The sequence below is a fragment of the Galleria mellonella genome, unplaced genomic scaffold (genome assembly GCF_026898425.1).
Source record: "Galleria mellonella isolate WM207_F2 unplaced genomic scaffold, CSIRO_AGI_GalMel_v1 utg117, whole genome shotgun sequence".
NCBI classification, from domain to species: Eukaryota; Metazoa; Arthropoda; class Insecta; order Lepidoptera; family Pyralidae; genus Galleria; species Galleria mellonella.
The window spans coordinates 1,173,768-1,193,880 of record NW_026441980.1 but is presented as its reverse complement, the minus strand read 5'-3'; the positions used below and the strand labels follow the sequence as shown (position 1 = coordinate 1,193,880).

Genomic DNA, 20,113 nt, shown 5'->3' with positions numbered 1-20,113 from the left:
AAAAGTAATTTGTAACAGATCATACACTTAGTTTCTTCCTGTTATTTTGAGTTGTGTAACTCGAACTCAATTTCGAGTTACCTGAATTTCAAATCGAGTTAATTCGAGTCGCGTTTTTTCCAAGTTGGCACATCTCTGATAGATGTAGAGCAGATCACAATGTTTGGACGTTTCGCCCGACTTTGCTCACGTAAAGATTATAATCTCACTGCGGTCGTTCACCGAAACTTAACCATGATTGTAAATTTACCAACTATTACTCTGTGTACTCGATTTAAGATTTTGTATTCACGGTTGTGCAGTAGCTTGTAGAGAATGTAGTGTTTTTTTTTTATAAAGAAAAATGTATTACTCAGTGTAGGATTACTATTGTTAATTGATAATTTAATACAATAATAAATATTAAAATACTGTAACAATTAAAGTAGATGTTATTATAGGTATTAGAAGTTTGACGTTTATATGATTATATGTGTTTGTTCTATCAGCTCTTAACTGTCCACTGCTGAACATGGCCTCCCCCAAAAAGGGGGGGTTTGCCAGTATTTGCCACGCTTGGCAGGCAGGTTGGCAACCGTTGTTTGGTTTAAGTGATGTTTTAAGAGTGTATTCATATACTTAAACCCTAGAGCGCACTACTTAGCCATCGCCGAGAAAAAAATTCCTGATGTTTGAGTTTTTTTTTTAATTTGTATTATAATTTAATAAATCGTTATAAACAATTTCTTTTCAACTTTTATACATTGTTAAATCGCTAATTTAATGACTTTCTAACTTTTTAACTATTAGAACTTATAACTGTAGATAGAATAAGTACAAAAGCAACAATGTTAAAAGTCCTACAAATTTCTTGGCTTCTAAACGGGTCAGTGTTGAAATAAATAGACAAACGCACATTTAAATATTTTTATTTATAAAAAAAAATATATTTTACAATCTTAAACATACAGTATTAGTTAAGGCAGTGTCGTCTCGTAGTCTCGTTTTTTGAGTATTTTCACATTGTAACATTAATAATAAAATATATAATATCACTGAAATCGCGGTAACATGAGAACAAAAAAAATCTAATAACAAAAAACACATATAATGTAAATAAACATATTACAATTTGTTAAACTTAATCCAACAAATTTAATAATAAAGACAGCGACTTCTGTACATAATAAGTACACAGTTTGGTATCACAATTATGGCAACACAATGAATTGTACTTAACATTTATACTAACTTAATATACAAAAGGTATTTGTGGTCGATCGTAGAAATATCCTTGGTCAGCTACGAAGGGTGGCCGAGTTGTAGGGGGCTGGTATACTGGGATTTTGACTGTTGAAGGAGGTATGTATACTGGGGGTGGTCTCGTTGTCCGTGGAGGTATATATACTGGTGGCGGTGTTGTACTGGGGGGAATGTACACTGGTGGAGGCCTAGTCGTCGGTGGGGGTGTTCTTCTTGTTGTTGGTAGTGAAAATGGTGTACTAGGCGTTGAGTAGGTGTAACCTGTTTTTATAGTTGCGGGTAGGTTAGTGGAATATGTAGGTGGTTGTCGAGGTGGTGGTGGTCTGGTCGTTGGTGGTGGGACATACACTGGTGGTGGTCTAGTAGTACTAGGAGGTATGTATACTGGTGGTGGTCTGGTTGTAGGGGGTGGTGGACGCCTCGTTGTTGGCAAAGTGAATGGTATACTCGGCGGAGGATAATTGTAACCCGTTGTTCTGGTTGCTGGCACTAAGGTGGTATATGTAGGAGGCGTTCGTGGTGGTGGCGGTGGAGTTCTTGGTGGAGTTGGTGGTGTTCTTGGCCGTGGAGGAGGCGTACGTGGTGGTGGTGGTGGAGGTGGTGGTGGTGGCCTGGTTGGTGGTCTAGTTGGTGGTGGTGGGGGCGGTGGAGGCGGCCTAGTTGGCGGGCGTGTTGGTGGTGGTGGTGGTAAATAAGTTGCTGGGGTTCGTGGTGGCGGCGGAGGTGGTGGTGGAGGTGGCCTGGTTGGTGGTCGCGTTGGTGGCGGTGGTGGTCTAGTTGGGGGTGGAGGCGGTAAGTAGGTTGCTGGTGTTCTTGGTGGTGGAGGTGGAGGTGGTGGTGGTGGCCTTGTTGGAGGTCTAGTTGGGGGTGGTGGAGGTGGTGGTGGTGGTGGCCTAGTTGGAGGTCTAGTTGGGGGTGGTGGAGGTAAGTAGGTTGCTGGTGTTCTTGGTGGTGGAGGTGGCGGCGGCGGCGGTGGTCTAGTTGGAGGTCGAGTTGGTGGGGGAGGTGGTAAATATGTTGCTGGAGTACGTGGCGGTGGAGGTGGAGGTGGTGGCGGCGGCCTCGTTGGAGGTCTAGTTGGCGGTGGAGGTGGTAAGTATGTTGGTGGTGTGCGTGGTGGTGGAGGTGGAGGTGGTGGTGGCCTAGTTGGAGGTCTAGTTGGTGGAGGTGGAGGAGGTGGTGGTGGTCTAGTTGGAGGTCTAGTTGGTGGCGGTGGTGGTAAATAAGTGGGCGGTGTACGTGGCGGTGGAGGTGGAGGAGGAGGTGGTGGCCTTGTTGGAGGTCTAGTTGGCGGTGGAGGTGGTAAGTATGTTGGTGGTGTGCGTGGTGGTGGAGGTGGAGGTGGTGGTGGCCTAGTTGGAGGTCTAGTTGGTGGAGGTGGAGGAGGTGGTGGTGGTCTAGTTGGAGGTCTAGTTGGTGGCGGAGGTGGTAAGTATGTTGGTGGTGTGCGTGGCGGTGGAGGTGGAGGAGGAGGCGGTGGCCTAGTTGGAGGTCTAGTTGGTGGTGGAGGCGGCGGAGGTGGAGGCCTAGTAGGTGGTCGAGTTGGTGGTGGTGGAGGTAAATAAGTAGGCGGTGTACGTGGTGGTGGTGGCGGTGGAGGCCTAGTGGGTGGTGGTGGTGGTGGTGGTGGTCGCCTTGTTGTAGTGCTTGGTGGGTATGTAAATGTCACTCGAGGAGTAGTATAAGTATAACCAGTTGTAAATGGTACTCGAGGTGTTGTGTAAGTGTAAGCAGTAGTTCTCACCGTTGGTGGTCGAGTTGGGGGTGGAGTTGGCCTTGGCGTTGGTCTCGGTGTAGGGTAAGTGTAACCAGTAGTTCTATATGTTGGTGGTCTGGTAGGAGGTGGTGTGGGTCTTGGCGTTGTGGTTGTACTATATATGGGCCGTAATGTTGTCGATGTTGGATATGTAAATGGTATTCTAGGAGTTGTGTAAGTATAGCCTGTTGAAACTGGTACTCGAGTTGGGGGTGGAGTAGGTCTTGGCGTTGGTCTGGGCGTAGGGTATGTGTAACCAGTAGTTCTATATGTTGGTGGTCTAGTAGGAGGTGGTGTGGGTCTTGGCGTAGTTTGAGTAGTTCTATAACTTGGCAGTATAGTTGTACTAGTTACTGGTCTCGGTGTTGGGTAAGTCAACGGCACATTAGGCGTAGGATAATTATAACCAGTAGTTCTGTAAGTATTTATAATTGTTGAATAGGTAGGTGCCCTTGTTGTAGGCGGTGGAGGTGGCGGTCTAGTTGGTGGTGGTCGTGTGGGAGGCGGCGGTGGGGGTGGTGGCGCCCTAGTTTGTGGTGGAAACGGGATACGTGGCGTTTCATACACGTAACCGTTCGTTTTTGGCGCTAGAGTTGGCGGTGGTGGAGGGCGAGTTGGCGGCGGTGTGGGACGTTGCGTTGGCGCTTGGTAAGTGTATCCAGTTGAGGGTGGTGGCGGCGGGGGACGAGTTGGCGGTGGTGGCGGCGGAGGCGGAGGCCTGGTTGGCGGCGGCGGAGGTGGCCGTGGGGGCAGCGTCGGCGGCGCTGGTGGCGGTGGTGGCGGGAATGGAATTTTCGGTTTTGGGTAGAAGTATCCATCTTCGTTTAAATCAGCGTCTATCCGCGCACCTAGCACGGCGTAGTTTTGATTGGGGAAGCTGGCTATGGCTCTAACGGCGCGGTCTGCCTGGCAGGTATGGTATACCGCCAGGAGTACCACTGCCAAATGCAGTGACAGCCTCTGTAAAAGAAAAAAAGTGACTTTGAAAACGTCTGTCGGATATGTAATGAATATCGACGTGTGCGTCCAAGTTTCTTTAATTCGGAGTTGTGTGAATTTTTCTCCAATCACAGGGTAAATCTAAGAAGATACTGCATTATTATGTTATTATTTGTTAAGTAAAAAGATACTTTTTAAAGATACTGGGAGACTGGAGAGATATACTCAGTACAATTCAAAACAATTTAAAGAATTTCTTTCAATTTTTATTGCGTATATTTTCGTTATATCCTAGTAATATTTATTTATTTATTTATTGAATGAATGGTTTATTTTCTCTTCACAAAAGGTAGTATAAAGTGACAACTTGAGGTATAATTTGATATGAAGACCAATTTTGTGAGAGACTGGTGCTTGCGGTAGGTTTTGAAGAACCTGTGTTCACAAGTCACCAGTGCCCCATCTCCATGGACTACACAAATACAAGGCAACCAATTAGTGTTATAAAACAAAGATGACAATGATGAGATTATTCATTTATTCATTAATACACACACGTATACATGGCGGACTTGATGCTAAAAGCTTTCTCTTCCATAATATTGTAACTGTGAAAGTCCTTAAAGATATTTGTAGTGTTTGGATATTATATATGTTACTCAATTTCAACCGACTAATAGTTGAAGGATGGGAGCAGTGTCTCTCTTAAAACATCATCAAAGCCTAACTGCGGTTGCCAAACCGTCTGCCAAGCGTAGTAACTACTGGCAAAATCCTTCAAGCGGGAGGCCTAGGTTCAGCAGTAAATAGTTAAAGGCTGATATGGTAAACTTAATTACAGAGGGCGACTTTGTATAAAAGTCGTTTGCTTGGGTATCTCTGTCCCATTTGTGTTTCAACCGTAAAGCAGTTGTGTTTGCATGGCTGTGTTTCGGTTTGAAGGGTGGGCTATGGCGTGAATTTACAGGGTACAGAGGAATAACATGAGGTATCATCGGCGAAACAGTATACTCTGTTATGTCTATGGTACTGCTCATGTCTATAGGCGACGGTTACTACTTTCCATCAGGTGGGCCGTCAGCTTGTTTGTCATTCTAAGTTGTATAAAAAAAAAAACATAAAATAGTCATGGTAGATATTTACATCATAAAGTGCGGTATGCGGTCACGATGTAGGTATTCGGAAATACGTTTAGGTGTCGCTAATAGATTCCATTTTAATAAAAATAATAAATTCCATTTTAATTTTAAACATAACTATTTCGTAGTAGCGTGTCAAGGTTACTATTTCGCAATAAGACGTTTGTATCATTAATGTATTGTTGACCCTTCGGGGTCACTGTATGTTTTAATAATTGTTTAAATAGTTAAAACTAGTACATAAACTAAGAATATACACTAAACTGTGTAATATAATATAATAAAATATGTAAATTAGAGCTTCAAACAGAAGTTTGAAATTTAACATTTATACTCCGTCCGTTTTTTTTAATGAATAATAATATAATAGATCGCGCTTCCTGATACCATTTAGAGACTACAGACTAAACCGTCTTTCAAATAAAAAAAAAAACGTTCATGCTCACTCTTTTACTTTATCCGATCAGTAAGTACTTTGTATAATTCTCAAATATGTGTATATTTGTTATTCATATATATTTATTCGTTTATATATGTAATTTTAGTATGTATGTATATCAATAATTACTAGTACCGCATTCGAGTATTCTGACGCTTACCTATGGTTGACTGAGAAACATATGTTTGACAAAAAAGAGATAAAAGAATACACAAAAAAAAAGTAAAATAGACAAAGGAAATATTTTTTTTTTTTATTTTTAGTTTATTGCTTCAAATCAAAAGAGCAAAACACTGTTATTTTTTTGTGACCAAAAGAGAATAGATATGGAGATTTGTAACTCAAATGTTTCACTTGTCCGTATGATTTTTCAAATATTTTCTTTCATATAAACTTCGTCCTTACAATTACAAACATAACAAAAAATAATCAGTCAAATACCTATTTCACTGATTCTTTTTATCATACATAGACTTTGTACAAAAGTCGTTTGCTTGGACATCTCTGTCCTATTCGTGTTTTAACAGTGAAGCAGTTGTGCTTGCATGGCTGTGTTTCGGTTTAAAGGGTGGGATATGGAAGCGAATTTATAGGGTACAGAGTAATAACACCTGCGTCCTCAAAAATGGCAACGCATGAGGAGTATCATGGGCGAAACAGTATACTCTGTTATGTCCATGGTACTGCTCATGTCTAGGCGACGGTTACCACTTTCAATCAGGCTGGCCGTCAGCTTGTTTGCTATTCTAAGTTGCATAAAAAAATATAACAGCCATACTGTAGTAATGCACTTATATACATATGTATATTCGACAAATGATTTTTATTTATATTGCTGAGTACGACAGAAATGTGGTGCATTGAACTGGTCCTAGATAGTAGTTCATCTGCGGGTCTACCATGAAACGAAATTCCGAAATTTCGGACTCAATTTCGTGTTTTTGTTTATATCAAAATCGGACCAATAAATGGAGTTTAACATTTCGTTCGTCATACATCCTGTCATAAAAGTACAAAGAAATAATATTTTAACATTTTTAATGTTTCCAAATGGCATGTATTATGTAATTTTAACATCAAATTTCTGTTTCGTTTGGCTCCGAAATTTCGGAAAACATTTCATGGTAGGCCCTCTGAGCCTGGACCGTACATTGTTAGCCTCTCAACTAAACTTGTTAATAATAACGTATGGAGAAGTTATATGAGCTATAGAGTTATATATATACGTAATAAACTCATACAGCATTCAATTCAAACTATATTTTTATATATTTTCCGTGTTATATAAGAATAATACACCTAAATACATATGTATTTTTATATATATTTCATTATTACATATCTTATAGTGCCTCTAAAAAACTTTATATGTTTTTATTTCAATATACGTAATTTAATATGGAAGATATTATATTAAAGCTAATAGAGTTGTTTGAAGTTTTTTGAACAAAAATTTACGCGGTATTCCAAAGGTATGTATAAAGAGTGTGAAATCAGTTTAATGGAAGAAACATGGGTTGAAAAATGACAAAGCCTCCTATACATGGAGTGTCCAACTGTTAAGTTAGTATACCGTATGCTATATCAGCTGTTTACAGTCCACTGCTGAACATACTACTACTGACATCTACTGGCAAAACCCTCCATTAGTGGGAAACCCTACTAATGGAGGGTTTTGCCAGTAGATGCCACGCTTGACAGGCGTTCCCTTCGGTGGTGTTTTGAGAAGGACGCTGCTGCGTATACCTTGATCATTAAATTCCCTATAAGTTATTTAATTTTTTTTTGCAGGGCGAACGTGTTTCTATATCTATCTATCTATCTATCCTATTTAAGAGCTGCGCTCTTGTCGGTGGAGCTCTTGCCACTCACTACGATTGTCAGCGAGTCTCTTCACCTCTTGATATGACACGACACCAACTCCTTCCTTGATCTGCCTGATGTAACTATGTCTCGGTCTCCCTCTTCCCCTCCTTCCTTCTATCTTACCTTATATTATAATATTCATAAGTTCATCGTGTCGTATCAAGTGTCCCAACATTTTTTCCTTTCTGTCCTCAAATGTGTTATATATATATATATATATATATATATATATATATATATATATATATATATATATATATATATATATATTATTTATTTACTTTCATATATTTATTTTATAATCTGTATCATTCATCGAAGGGAACAATATGGAGTTTTCATTCGTTCATTCATTCAAATTGCAACATTCGACTAAATGTTGACGAATGTAGTGACTAGTTCGGAAGGTCGTACTATTACTGTTTGCACAGTACAGTATTGACCTAAATACTAAATCAGTTTGTCACGACAGTAACCAAATATTTAGTGCACGTTAACACTATTTACATACAATATAATTATACATATACCCGACTACATTGCGTTCTTGTAAATTAGCACTTAAATAAATTTAATCAATTCGACTGATGTTTTTTTAAGTGTATTTATATTTTGCAATTATTTCATCAGTTCCCCATCATCATCATCATCATCATCACATAAGCTGTTAACTGTTTACTGCTTTTTTTAATGGGAGATAATGAAATGGTTACCCCGCCTGCTCTAACGGTATACGCTGGCGGGGCATTAGTAAGAGATGATACGTGACGATGTAAGCAGGTCGGTTAGCCGATCGTGACAAATTGCATTAGAACTAACTATGATGGTTGGGGGGAAAGGGATTGTTAGTAATGGAGACTGAGAATCCTATTGCTAGCAATATACCCAACTAGGTCGATCTCCTCGCGGTTCTCCCTGGAGACTATCATGGTTAATTCCTGATGAATTCATCATGATGGGCTAACTGGCCTGTTTTCATTCTCATCTATTACCCTTCACTGGTGCCCCGTCGGTGTATACCATTACCACAGGCGGGGTTACCATTCCATTATCATCCATTAAAAAATCATTAACTTTAGTAAAGACAAAATTAACGCCTGTTATAAATCTACGCGCAATATAATATGGAAAGTGTTTTGAGTTCTTAGCTTTTCTAGGAGTGAAATTTTATTTAAGAATAAAGAGTAATTATAAATTTTGCGTGGTCCCGGCATAGAATAGGCTACCTCTTTCTTTCCAGTGGGTATTGTAAGGGGCGACTAAGGGAGGGTGAGGGATGGACAGCAGCGTCCCTCTTAAAACATTTCTAAAGCCTAACTGTTGTTGCCAATCCTCCTGCCAAGCGTAGTAACTATTGGCATAACCCCCCTAGGGGGAGGCTTATGTTCAGCAGTGTACAGGTAAAAGGTTAATACAACGATGATGGTGATATTTATAATTACAATATTGTGGTTTTCGAAATTGCAAAAATTGAAAAATACTTTTTTATTCAAAAGAATATACTTTCAGATTGATCCCATAGATTTTTTTTCAAAAGCGGTTCGAAAAATAACTGGATTTAAGTCGTAGTTTTTAATTTGTTTTCTTTTTTTTATAATATTACGAATTTTAATGAATTATTTAATTAACATTTATACTTTTTAAGTTGTAAATTTTGCATGCTTAATTATGGCGAAATATCTATTGTTAACTTATATCTATTGTTAACATCTATACATTTACCATGTTTCTTTTAAATAAATAAACAAATAAATAAATTGTCCTGGAACGCAATCTTAAATCATTAAATATAGTTTTTTTTTCAAAAGCGGTTTGAAAAATAACTGGTTTTACCACGATTTAAGTCGTAGTTTTTAATTTGTTTTCTTTTTTTTTATAACATTACGAATTTTAATGAATTATTTAATTAACAATTATACTTTTTAAGTTTTAAATTTTACCTGCCTAATTATGGCGAAATATGACGCCTTATATCTACTGTTAACATCTATACATTTGCCATGTTTCTTTTAAATAAATGAACAAATAAATAAATTGTGGGACGCAATCTTAAATCATTAAATTTCTGTTTCAATATTACATAGTATAAATATGACAATATTATATGATTTTTTTTATTGGTGAAATAAATCAAGGTGATGTATAACTCATGTTCAATTTTATAGGAAAAATGGTTAAAAAAATAAATTTGACAGCTTTGTTTTTTTTTTCTGCGATGGACATTAAAAAGGTGTCTAGACACGATCAACTTAAAGTGAACTTGTTCTTTTATATAATTTTTAGGCATTCAATGTTATGATGGAAATTTCCATCATTATGCAAAGAAGGGTTAATTTTACGTCGCTCTTACCATATATTTCAATTTTACTCTCTATAGATTATTAATAACAAAAGTAACAATATACCATTTTCATGTAACAAAATGGCCTTCGTATGTCATTGGCAAATTAAATGCATATTGTAGCGGACGGCAGGCAGACTGTGTTTGCAGGCGATGTTTTGCAGAAGCTCAAGGCATTCCGGTCAACAGTGTGTACCAAATACCTCAAGGTATAGTATTATCATAAAATATATATATTATACCATATCTTATGATAATAAATGTAGATTTGATTTTTATTTAATTATTTAAATAATAAGGTTGTATTATAAAATAACAGTATACATCTAAAATTAATTGGCTGTGTGATCCCGGCATAGAATACGAGTAGGTCATCTCTTCTTTTCCCGCGAGTGTTCCTCTTAAAACATGTCTAAAGCCTCATGCGGATTGGCAAACTACTGGTAAACCCCCCAAGGGGGAGGCCTATGTTATGTATATATATATATATATATATATATATATATATATATATATATATATATATATATATATATATATATATATATATATATATATATATACATTTTAGAATGGCAAACAAGTTGACGACTCACCTGATGGAAAGTGACAACCGTCGCCTATAGCCATGAGCAGTACCATGGACATAACAGAGTATACTGTTACGCCCATGATACCCCCATGCGTTGCCATTCCTGAGGACTCAGGTGTACCCTGTAAATTCACGCCATATACCTTCAAACCGAACCACGGCCATGCAAACATCTTCACGGTAAAAACACGAATAGGACAGAGGTACCCAAGCAATCGACTTTTGTACAAACTCTCCCTCTGGTACGTGACCAGCCCATTGCCACTTCAGCTTGCTGATCTTTCTTGTGACTAGTATAATCACAGACAATTGACTAATTTAGTCAGAAAGTCATGGATACCGAATCTCATATAGTTAATAAGTAGTTTTCCTAATGTAACTAACCGTAACAATCACACACTAGGATTATATTTCCACAGTAAAAAGTTTTTTTTTTTTATACAACTTAGAATGGCAAACAAGCTGACGGTCCACCTGATGGAAAGTGGTAACCGTCGCCTATAGACATGAGCAGTACCGTGGATATAACAGAGTATACTGTTTCGCTCATGATACCCCTCACGCGTTGCCATTCCTGAGGATTCAGGTGTTATTCCTCCGTACCCAGTAAATTCACGCCATATCCCCCTTCAAACCGAAACACAGCCATGCAAACACAACTGCTTCACGGTTGAAACATGAATGGGACAGAGGTACCCAAGGTAAGTTTTTAACATACGCGGGCCTTCACCTCGTAATTTCATCTATGTATTGAGTATTTAATTTTAAAATACAGAATTGTAAATGGTAATCCTTAAAACATATAATTATTGTATACATATATATATTAGTCGTGTGTAGGTGTGCGGAGGCAGTACAATGGAATATTTGTTTGTTATGTAGTATTGTTCTTATATATAAATTAATTACATGCTGCAACTTGGGTGTTGAATTAGTAATAAATTAACTCTTTATTTATTTGATAGAAAACATTGTAACTGCGAAGTTTAGAGGTACTGTGGTAACCCACAGACAATACTTGCTTACTTTTAAACTTTTGCGTTGCATGTTTTATGTTTTATACGAAAACCGTGAAGCAGCTGTGTTTGCATGGCTGTGTGTATGGGTATGTTCGGTTTGAAGGGTGGGATATGGCGTGAATTTACTGGGTATAGAGGAATAACACCTGAGTCCTCAGGAATGGCAACGCATGGGAGGTATCATGGGCGAAACAGTATACTCTGTTATGTACATGGTACTGTTCATGTCTATAGCGACGGTTATCACTTTCCATCAGGTGGGTCGTCAGCTTGTTTGCCATTCTAAGTTGTATAAAAAAAAAAAAAGAGACGGAAATTAATGTAATCATTTAGATAAGCTAACATCATCATCATCATCGTACAGCTTTTAACTGTCCACTGCTGAATATAAGTCTCCCCCTTGAGGGGGGGAGGGTTCCAGTAGTTGCCACCCTTAGCAGATGCATTAGCAACCGTAGTTAGGCTTTGGAGATATTTTAAGAAGAACACTGTTGCCCATACCTCGTCCTCCCTTTGTCGCCTTACGACACCCACTGGAAAGGAAGGGGTGGCCTTTTCTATGCTGGGACCACACGGCGACTAAGCTAACATAATTTAACTGAATTATTTCGACCAGGTTAAACCGGCTGTGGTCACGAGTAAATTAGAGGTATATCATGAAATAAAACTTCGGATTTTTTGACACAATTTCGTGTTTTCGTTTATACTGAAATCGGCCCAGTAAATGGAGCTTAACGTTTCGTTCGTCATAAACCCTATCATAATAGTCCGAAGGAACGATATTTTAACATTTTAAATATTTTTAAACGGTATGTATTTTAAAATTTTAACATCAAATCTGTTTTTGGTCAGCCACAAAATATAAAAAAATATTTCATGGTAGGTCCTCTGATGTAGTGCTGTCATGTCTCCGCTTTCGTAATGTAATTTTCTTCTATCCATTTATTGTTCTAAATCACATTAATTGTATCACTATACTAAGGATTTATATGCCCCATTGCTAGCAATCTCTATCAAGTTGAACTCCACGCGGTTAGCCCTAAAAACTAATGCAGTTAAATCTTGTGGAATTTGTAACGATAAGCCAATTGCCTTGTTTTTTTATCCTCACCTATCATGTTTCCCTGGTACCCCGCTGGCGTATACCAATAGTTCGATCACATTTAACACATATTCAAAAATACATAGTATATTAAAAAAAAACCTTGTTCATTCGCGCAATAAACGCGACCTCTTTTCCCAAATTCCAATTACAAATTACCAAATAACCTAAACAAATACATTTACAAATTCTTAAGCCGTATTTATCATAAGCTGAAAAGCGGAATAAATTTGTCAATTGTTGTGAAGAAACGAAGAAAAACGATTTGTTACGATTCATAATACTTTGTTTACAACATTCATATATTGCAATAGTTTTAGTAACAGATGTACATATGTACTATTGTTTGGGTTTGGATAGTAACGAATGATGTGTCTACAGTTATATTAATTACGTACTTTTTTTTTTTTAAATGGATGATAATGGAATGGTAACCCCACTCGCGCTATCGGGATACACCGGCGGGGCACCAGTGAAGGATGATAGGTGAGGATAAAGCAGACCAGTTAGCCCATCGTGACGAATTCAACACGAATTGTTCACGATGGTTTCCAGGGGGAACCACGTGGAGGTCGACCTAATAAGGTATATTGCTAGCAATGGGGCTGTCAAACTCCATTGCTAAAAATCCTTTTCCTCCTATTAATTACGTGCTCGACTGACAAATAAGTATTGGTTAATTATTTTCAAGTATCTTATAGTATTAAATACTTATTGTAATAAACTCGGACTGAATCTGGTCTAGTCTGTGGGTTTACTTTTGAAATAAATTCCAATAAATTGGTATTGTAATTGAGACGTTTTTCATTCTTAAATTGAAATACAAGCGGTATATTGGCTCCATATTGTTTTGATACACGTGTATTAAGACTGCTTTCAGCAATAAGACCGCCTAATTTTACTTATACAGCTGTAATGTTACATTGTCCGAGACAAACTATTGCGAACCGATCCCAATTGGGGGGAAAGGGATTGTTAGTAATGGGGTCAAACAGCCTAATTACTAATAACATGCCCTGTGTAACAATATAATTATCGTGCTGAATTCTAGGTGTATTCATCATGATTAACTAACTGATGTGGCCTTTCATCCTCACCTATCATTCCTCACTGGTGCCCCGCCAGCGTATACCGTTAGCGCGGGCGGTGTTACCATTCCATTATCATTCATAAAAAAAAACTTGCATTCTTTCATTTTATGATATATGAAAAAAAATCAGACTAAAGATTTCTGTTGTTTAATTTCAGTATGTTTAATTTTTAATCAAATAGTCCTTAGTTCCTTAAATAGAGGGTCTCTAGAATGAATTTTCCAAATTCTGCAAAAGACCGACAGATATATATATACTAGCTGACCCCGTAAACGTTGTTTTACCACTTATTGCGAAATATAAAAATCGCGATTAAAATACAGGGGTTGATCGTAAAACGATGAAAATTTAAAGTTATATGTATTTTTCAATGCTAAATTATAATAAAATAAAAATAAAAAAAATTGTCAAAAAAATAAAAGAAAATTTTGGAGTGGATCACCCTTATCATTGACGGGTATGAAAAATATATATTTTTTTAAAAGAGGTATCAACAGAAGTGCAATTAATCAATTAGCATAATTTGATCTACAAATGTCAACATCCAAAATACCAAACAGTGGCCGTGACGGGCGGCATTCTATTTGTAGCCTTTTCCTAAAATCTGTTAATTATTAGCATTCGGAATAAGGTCATTATTGTAATAAATAAACAAAAAACAAACATTTAAGTTTCTTATCCATTCTTTTTGGTTGAAATTGCGTTCGAATGGGCGGTAGAATTATGAAAAAATAACTAGCTATTCAGAAATGCTTAAATTTAAATTAGTTTTAATAAAGATATTTCTTTATTTCTTAATATTACCAATTAACAAAATTTAAAAATTAGATTTGATGATGTAAGATGGGTTTTACCTTTTGTTATTTTATATTTTTTTTCGTGTAATGACGAATTAAGTATATAATGTGTCAACACATCGCATTTCTTGGACTTTGTGACTATGAAAACATAATAACACTATAAGAATAAATACTAGTAAATACACCAATATAAGAGAAGGAAAATTATAAATAAAACTTGGCTCGAAGGACCAATTTGTTTAGGTTTTTGCTAATAAAAGACGATAAAAGAAAAAAAAGAAAACGAAAAGTTTCAAACAACCGGTTTGATTTTAACTGCAATGTACTTGCATTATGCGCTCACGCTTGTGGCTTTTCGATAAGCACCGATGATTTGTAAGTTGGTGTCGTTTTCACATAATCGTTGTGTTGAGTAAAACCAAACTTCTCATAGTCTAATTGGGGTTAATGGTTGAGCGACGAACTCAAAAGTGCAGCATGATGCCAACAGATGCACTTACATCTGAGCTATGCAGTCCAGGGCCATTCCATGTGGCTGTTAGGTTGTATATTTTGCCACAGGTAGACTGTAAAGTTGTCCGTTATGAGGAACTCTGTCCCATTTGTATTTATGACGTCCAGCAGCTGTCCTTTCAATTGCTGTGTCTATGGTATGGAGGACATTTTAATTTTCAGCAATAGCTTTTTTTTCTTTCATGGGTGAAAATGGAATGGTAACCCCGCCCGTGCTCTTATATCTCGTATACACCGACAGTGTACCAATGGAAGATGATAGGTGAGAATTAATGCAGGTCAGTTGGCCCACCATGATGAATTCGACAAGATTTAACCATGATGGTTTCCAGGAGGAAGTGCATAGAGGTCGATCTCAGGGGGTATATTGCTAGGTTATGGAGTGAGCTCCCTGCTGAGGTTTTCCCAAGAGACTACAGCATGGGGTACATCAGGTGAGTCGTATGCTTGTTTGCCACTTCAGTGGTATAAAAAAAAGTAATTTTTACACAATTGAATCCTTATTTTAGTGGAACACATTTTTTTTTTAAATCACGATTAGGCAATACGTGTATATAGAAAACAAAATGTTTGTTTTCAATTAGTCAACGTCAACTTTGAGAAGTTCTTGACATTGGCACGATGATGCCAGTATTTAAGGTGTCGTATGAGAGATGCACTTGGCTATTTAAATAATGTCAGAATTAGTCAATGCACGCTACTTGTATAGTTTGTTTACCTGTCTAGGTAGATTTATTTAATTATTAATTACAAGAAATTTAGAATGTGAGTACATTTTACCCCGCACTAGGTAAACCTGTTCTTTTTTTTTTATGCAACTTAGAATGAAAAACAAGCTGACGGCCCATCTGATGGAAAGTGGTAATCGTCGCCTATAGACATGAGCAGTACCATGGACATAACAGAGTATACTGTTTCGCCCATGATACATCCCATGCGTTGCCATTCCTGAGGACTCAGGTGTTATTCCTCTGCATCCTTTAACTTCACGTCATATCCCACCCTTCAAATTAAAACACAACCATGCAAACGCTTCACGGTAGAAACACGAATGGGACTGAGGTGAACATAGGCCTCCCGCCTAGACTATCATAAGGAATGGTCCTGAACCATCGGCATCCACTGACTCCCTACAATATATTTGAGGTCTTTAATCCATCTAATAGATGGTCGATGAGGGATTGTCCTACGCTGCATTTGGTCGTATGGGTTTGCCACTCTAGAACCTTTCTTACCCTTCGATTATCGATTCTTCTCTTAAAGATTCTTCTTTTCTTAAATAGAAACTCAGCCATTAAACAGAAACTCAGCTATTAAACAGAAACTCAGCCATTAAACAGAAACTTAGCTATATAAGCACAGCTGCTTGAGCGCAGAAACACGAATGAGGGTAAAAATATTTAGAGCAATGACTTTTGAAAATTGCATAGTGCCCCTAGCAATATATGGTAAGTGAAATAGAGGTACGAGGCTTAACCTCCTCATGTGACTTTCTTCCTCCTCCTCTCATATGGCTTTTGCATAAAGTCTCTCTATTTAATAGGATTTTTTTTTATTGTAGAATAAAACGTATGTACCTAAATGGTAGATATTATTTATGAGTATAAGTACGAAAATCTAAAATTAGAAATAATTTGCATTTAAACCTAATAATACTTGTATATTTCAATAACAAGAATCCGGCAGTCGACAGACTCAAGGTTGGAATTTCGCAAGTGCATTGTCAGGTCAAGAGTTTAATTTATTTATTAGTACGAAAGGTCGTGAACCGGTCGTTAAAGGATCGTGATAATTAAAAAAAATCCTATTTTTTTTTAAACTTTTTTCAAGTTGGAGGGAAATACATCCATTATCTGTCCATTGTTAGACATAGGCCTCCTCCATAGACTGCCATAAGGAATGGAAGCGTTTCTTATGGCAGTTTACCATTGGGGGGATTTATCCAGTAGTTGCCATGCTTGGCAGGCGGATTGGAAATCTCAGTTTGACTTATAGTGTAGTTTTTAACGAGGGGCGCTGCTGCTGATCTTCACCGTTCCTCTAATCTACCATTTAGTTGACCATTTAGTAGCCTCTCACGACATCTACAGGAAAGGAGTGACCCATTCTATACCGGGACCACATGACTGAGCTGTATCGATTTTTTTTAATAGGTGAAAATAGTATGGTAAGCCCACCTGCGCTATCGGTATACACTGTCGGGGCACCAATGAGGGACGATACGTGAGCATGAAAGCAGGTCATTTAGCATATTGAGAGAAATTCACAAGAATTAACCACGCGGTTCCAGGGGGGACCGCGTGGAGGTCGACCTGATAGGGTATATTGCTAGCAAAGTAGATGTTAGATCCTCATTCCTAACAATCCCTTCCTCCCACTGTATTTGAATATATATGTTTTTTATGTAATGTGAGTAAGTATGCCAACATACAAATGTGTTGACCGATAGCGCATTGCATCGTGTTGCATAATAAACAGTACATTGTCGTACGTACATTTTGAGGCATGAGTAATTATTTTTCGGCGTCCTGACAAAATCTTGTATAAGCAACCACAGTCGTGTTTTACCTTATTTGTAAGTATTTTTCTGTAGTAAATGGAGTTTGGTTTAATTACTATACTTAAAGGAGATAGAGTAACTCGCAACTTGCCAATACGCTATGGAGAGAAGTATGCTGAATGTCAAAAGATCAGACAAACTGAAAAACTGCGTCATCAGGAGTAACACAAAAGCTATAGATGTAAATTTGAAAATAAAAAGACTCAAATGGAGATGGGCAGGGCACATGATCAGAGGAGATGACAAGTGGAGTAAGAAAGTAACAAGATGGTATCCCAGGGAAGGCAAACGGAAAAGAGGCAGACCCTGCATAAGATGGGATGATGACATCAGGGGAGTGGCTGGAAAAATGTGGGACAGAGCGGCTCAGGATAGGCGAGAGTGGAAACGGTTGGAGGAGGCCTTTGCCAAATGACAAACAGATCTTCAAAAAAATAAGTAAGAAACAATTATTAGAATAAGTTATTTTAAGTTTTTTTTTTTTAATTTTATGTTTGTTTTTAACGTACTAAGTTGATCTGAATAAAGGCTATATTATTAAAGGAGATAGAGTAATAAACGTAAGAAATTTAGGTAGGTATATTAAGATGATAGTAAGAAACAGTCATTATTAGGGGGGAAAGGGATTGTTAGTGATGGAGACTGAGAATCCCATTGTTAGCAAACTACCCAACCAGGTCGACCTCCTCGCGGTTCCCCCTGGAAACTATCATGGTTAATTCCAGATGAATTCATCATGATGGGCTAACTGGCCTGTTTTCATTTTCATCGATCACCCTTCACTGGTGCTCCGCCAGCGTATCCCGTTAGCGCAGGCGGGGTTACCATACCATTTTCACCCATAAAAAAAAAAAAAACAGTCATTATTAATTTATTTATTTACTTATTACATCCACTAAGCGAGCCTTACAGTCTATACGCTCACCCAGGTAAGCATGAGTAAGCATGCTACAATTCAGAAATTTTTTATCTTGAAATATATATATATTTTTTAATTTTTCAATTACTTATCTCTAATTATATATCTAGGTTATTTATACGTCAACATCTGCATGTATTTATACGCATGTTTTACAAATAAATATATCTTGAATCTTGAATCTTGAGTCAACGTAATTAAAATGTATCATTTACACTTTGTACGACTTAAAATAAAGATGATATTTGTTAATTAAGTATTTTATTGATTTACATAAAATGTGTACGTATATTAAATTCATGATCACCCCCTGTTAATAAGGCTAACATATTATTTAAAAGTATTCCCAAAGAGGGTTGACGTCAGGCAGACGGCCGGTCGTAAAACTATAAGCCAAATGTTTTTGTAATATGGACAAAAAACATATTACGCCGACCACAAATAATAATTGGGATAACGGTAGAAAGGTGATGATGATGATGATGATGATGATAATATTTAAAAGTATTAATCAGAGTTAGCTATACACTTTTACACGTAGTTTTTTATATTGTACATGTCTATAATTAATGCAAATATTATGTTTTGTTTATTAATGTAACATACATTTTTTTCTTTTATCAACACAAAGTTTGTGTTAGTCATTTTATCCAGTGATGTTTTTTTTTTGTTGTAAATTAAACTTTTATTTGAAAAAAGTAACAGCTGTGTTTCTTACCGGTTCTTCTCAGCTGAAATTGCATTCAAAACTGAGCAGTAGATTTATAAAAAAAATGGATAAAGTTTATTTGAATAAATTTTTTTTTATTTATTTATTTAAATAAATTAGGTAGTTGTGTTGTTAATATGTTTAAACAAATAAATTAAAATGAGTTTGCCAATATCCATTTAGTATTTAGTTTACTTATTCTTCTTAGAATAAGATAATTTTTTTTTTTTATCATAAAATCAAATAAATTAAAGACATATAGAAACTCTTTATTATTGTTTTCAAAACTTTAATAAATATAATAATTATTAATTAGGTAGCTTAATAAGAATATTAATTAATTTAAATCTATTTTGAATATTAATTTTAAGATGATGCACATAATAATTAAATACAAATTTTGTGAATAATTTTAAATAATAAATATTTTAAATATGATAATGTCATTAATTTGCTATATTTTATTTTCATGGCAAATAATACAAAATTAGAATTAATTATTAATATTATCAATAATTTTTCGTTATTTTAATAAAGCAATTAGATTATATAAATGCAATATATTAAATGGTAATTTAGAGTAACAGTTTTATTGAACAATTTTATAATATTGTATATCGATCCCTTAGTGCAAAAATTAAGTAACTGCAATCAATTTTGAGAAAAATTATTTCGAGATAAATGGACTTAAAAATTTGATGACACAAGTTTGTGGACAAAACTTTGTTAATGTGTTAAATACATGCGAATGTAATAGTGTTTAGGTATCATTTGTGAATATTATAATATTAGGATTATAATATATATTAGGAAGTAAATTTACTAGATATTCAAGAAAAAGTGAAAAGTGTACTGCTTTTAGTTGGCTTTTCCTGAGTAAAGAGATCTTCAAAATGGAGCTACTTTTGAAGATATTGGATTTTCTCTAACAGCTTACTACTACTTTAAATTAATAATTTAAAAAATAGTATAATAATGAAGCAATAGAAATGAGTTTTGATATAATATACATTCTTATTTTAACTGCAAAAAATAATGTGATTGATTTATATGGACTTTTGTCGGGGAAGAAGAAATGAGTATTCT

General features: G+C 36.4%; 1 protein-coding gene across 1 annotated transcript in view; it reads right to left on the bottom strand.

Moving 5' to 3' along the window:
* Positions 1-892: 892 nt before the first annotated feature.
* Positions 893-20,113, bottom strand: part of LOC113509566 (basic proline-rich protein) — a 44,825-nt gene continuing 25,604 nt past the window's right edge. Inside the window, exon 2 of the mRNA XM_052897396.1 lies at positions 893-3,958. Within this exon, the coding sequence (XP_052753356.1) occupies positions 1,232-3,958 (2,727 nt within the window). The 3' untranslated portion in view covers positions 893-1,231. The remainder of the gene's footprint in view (positions 3,959-20,113) is intronic.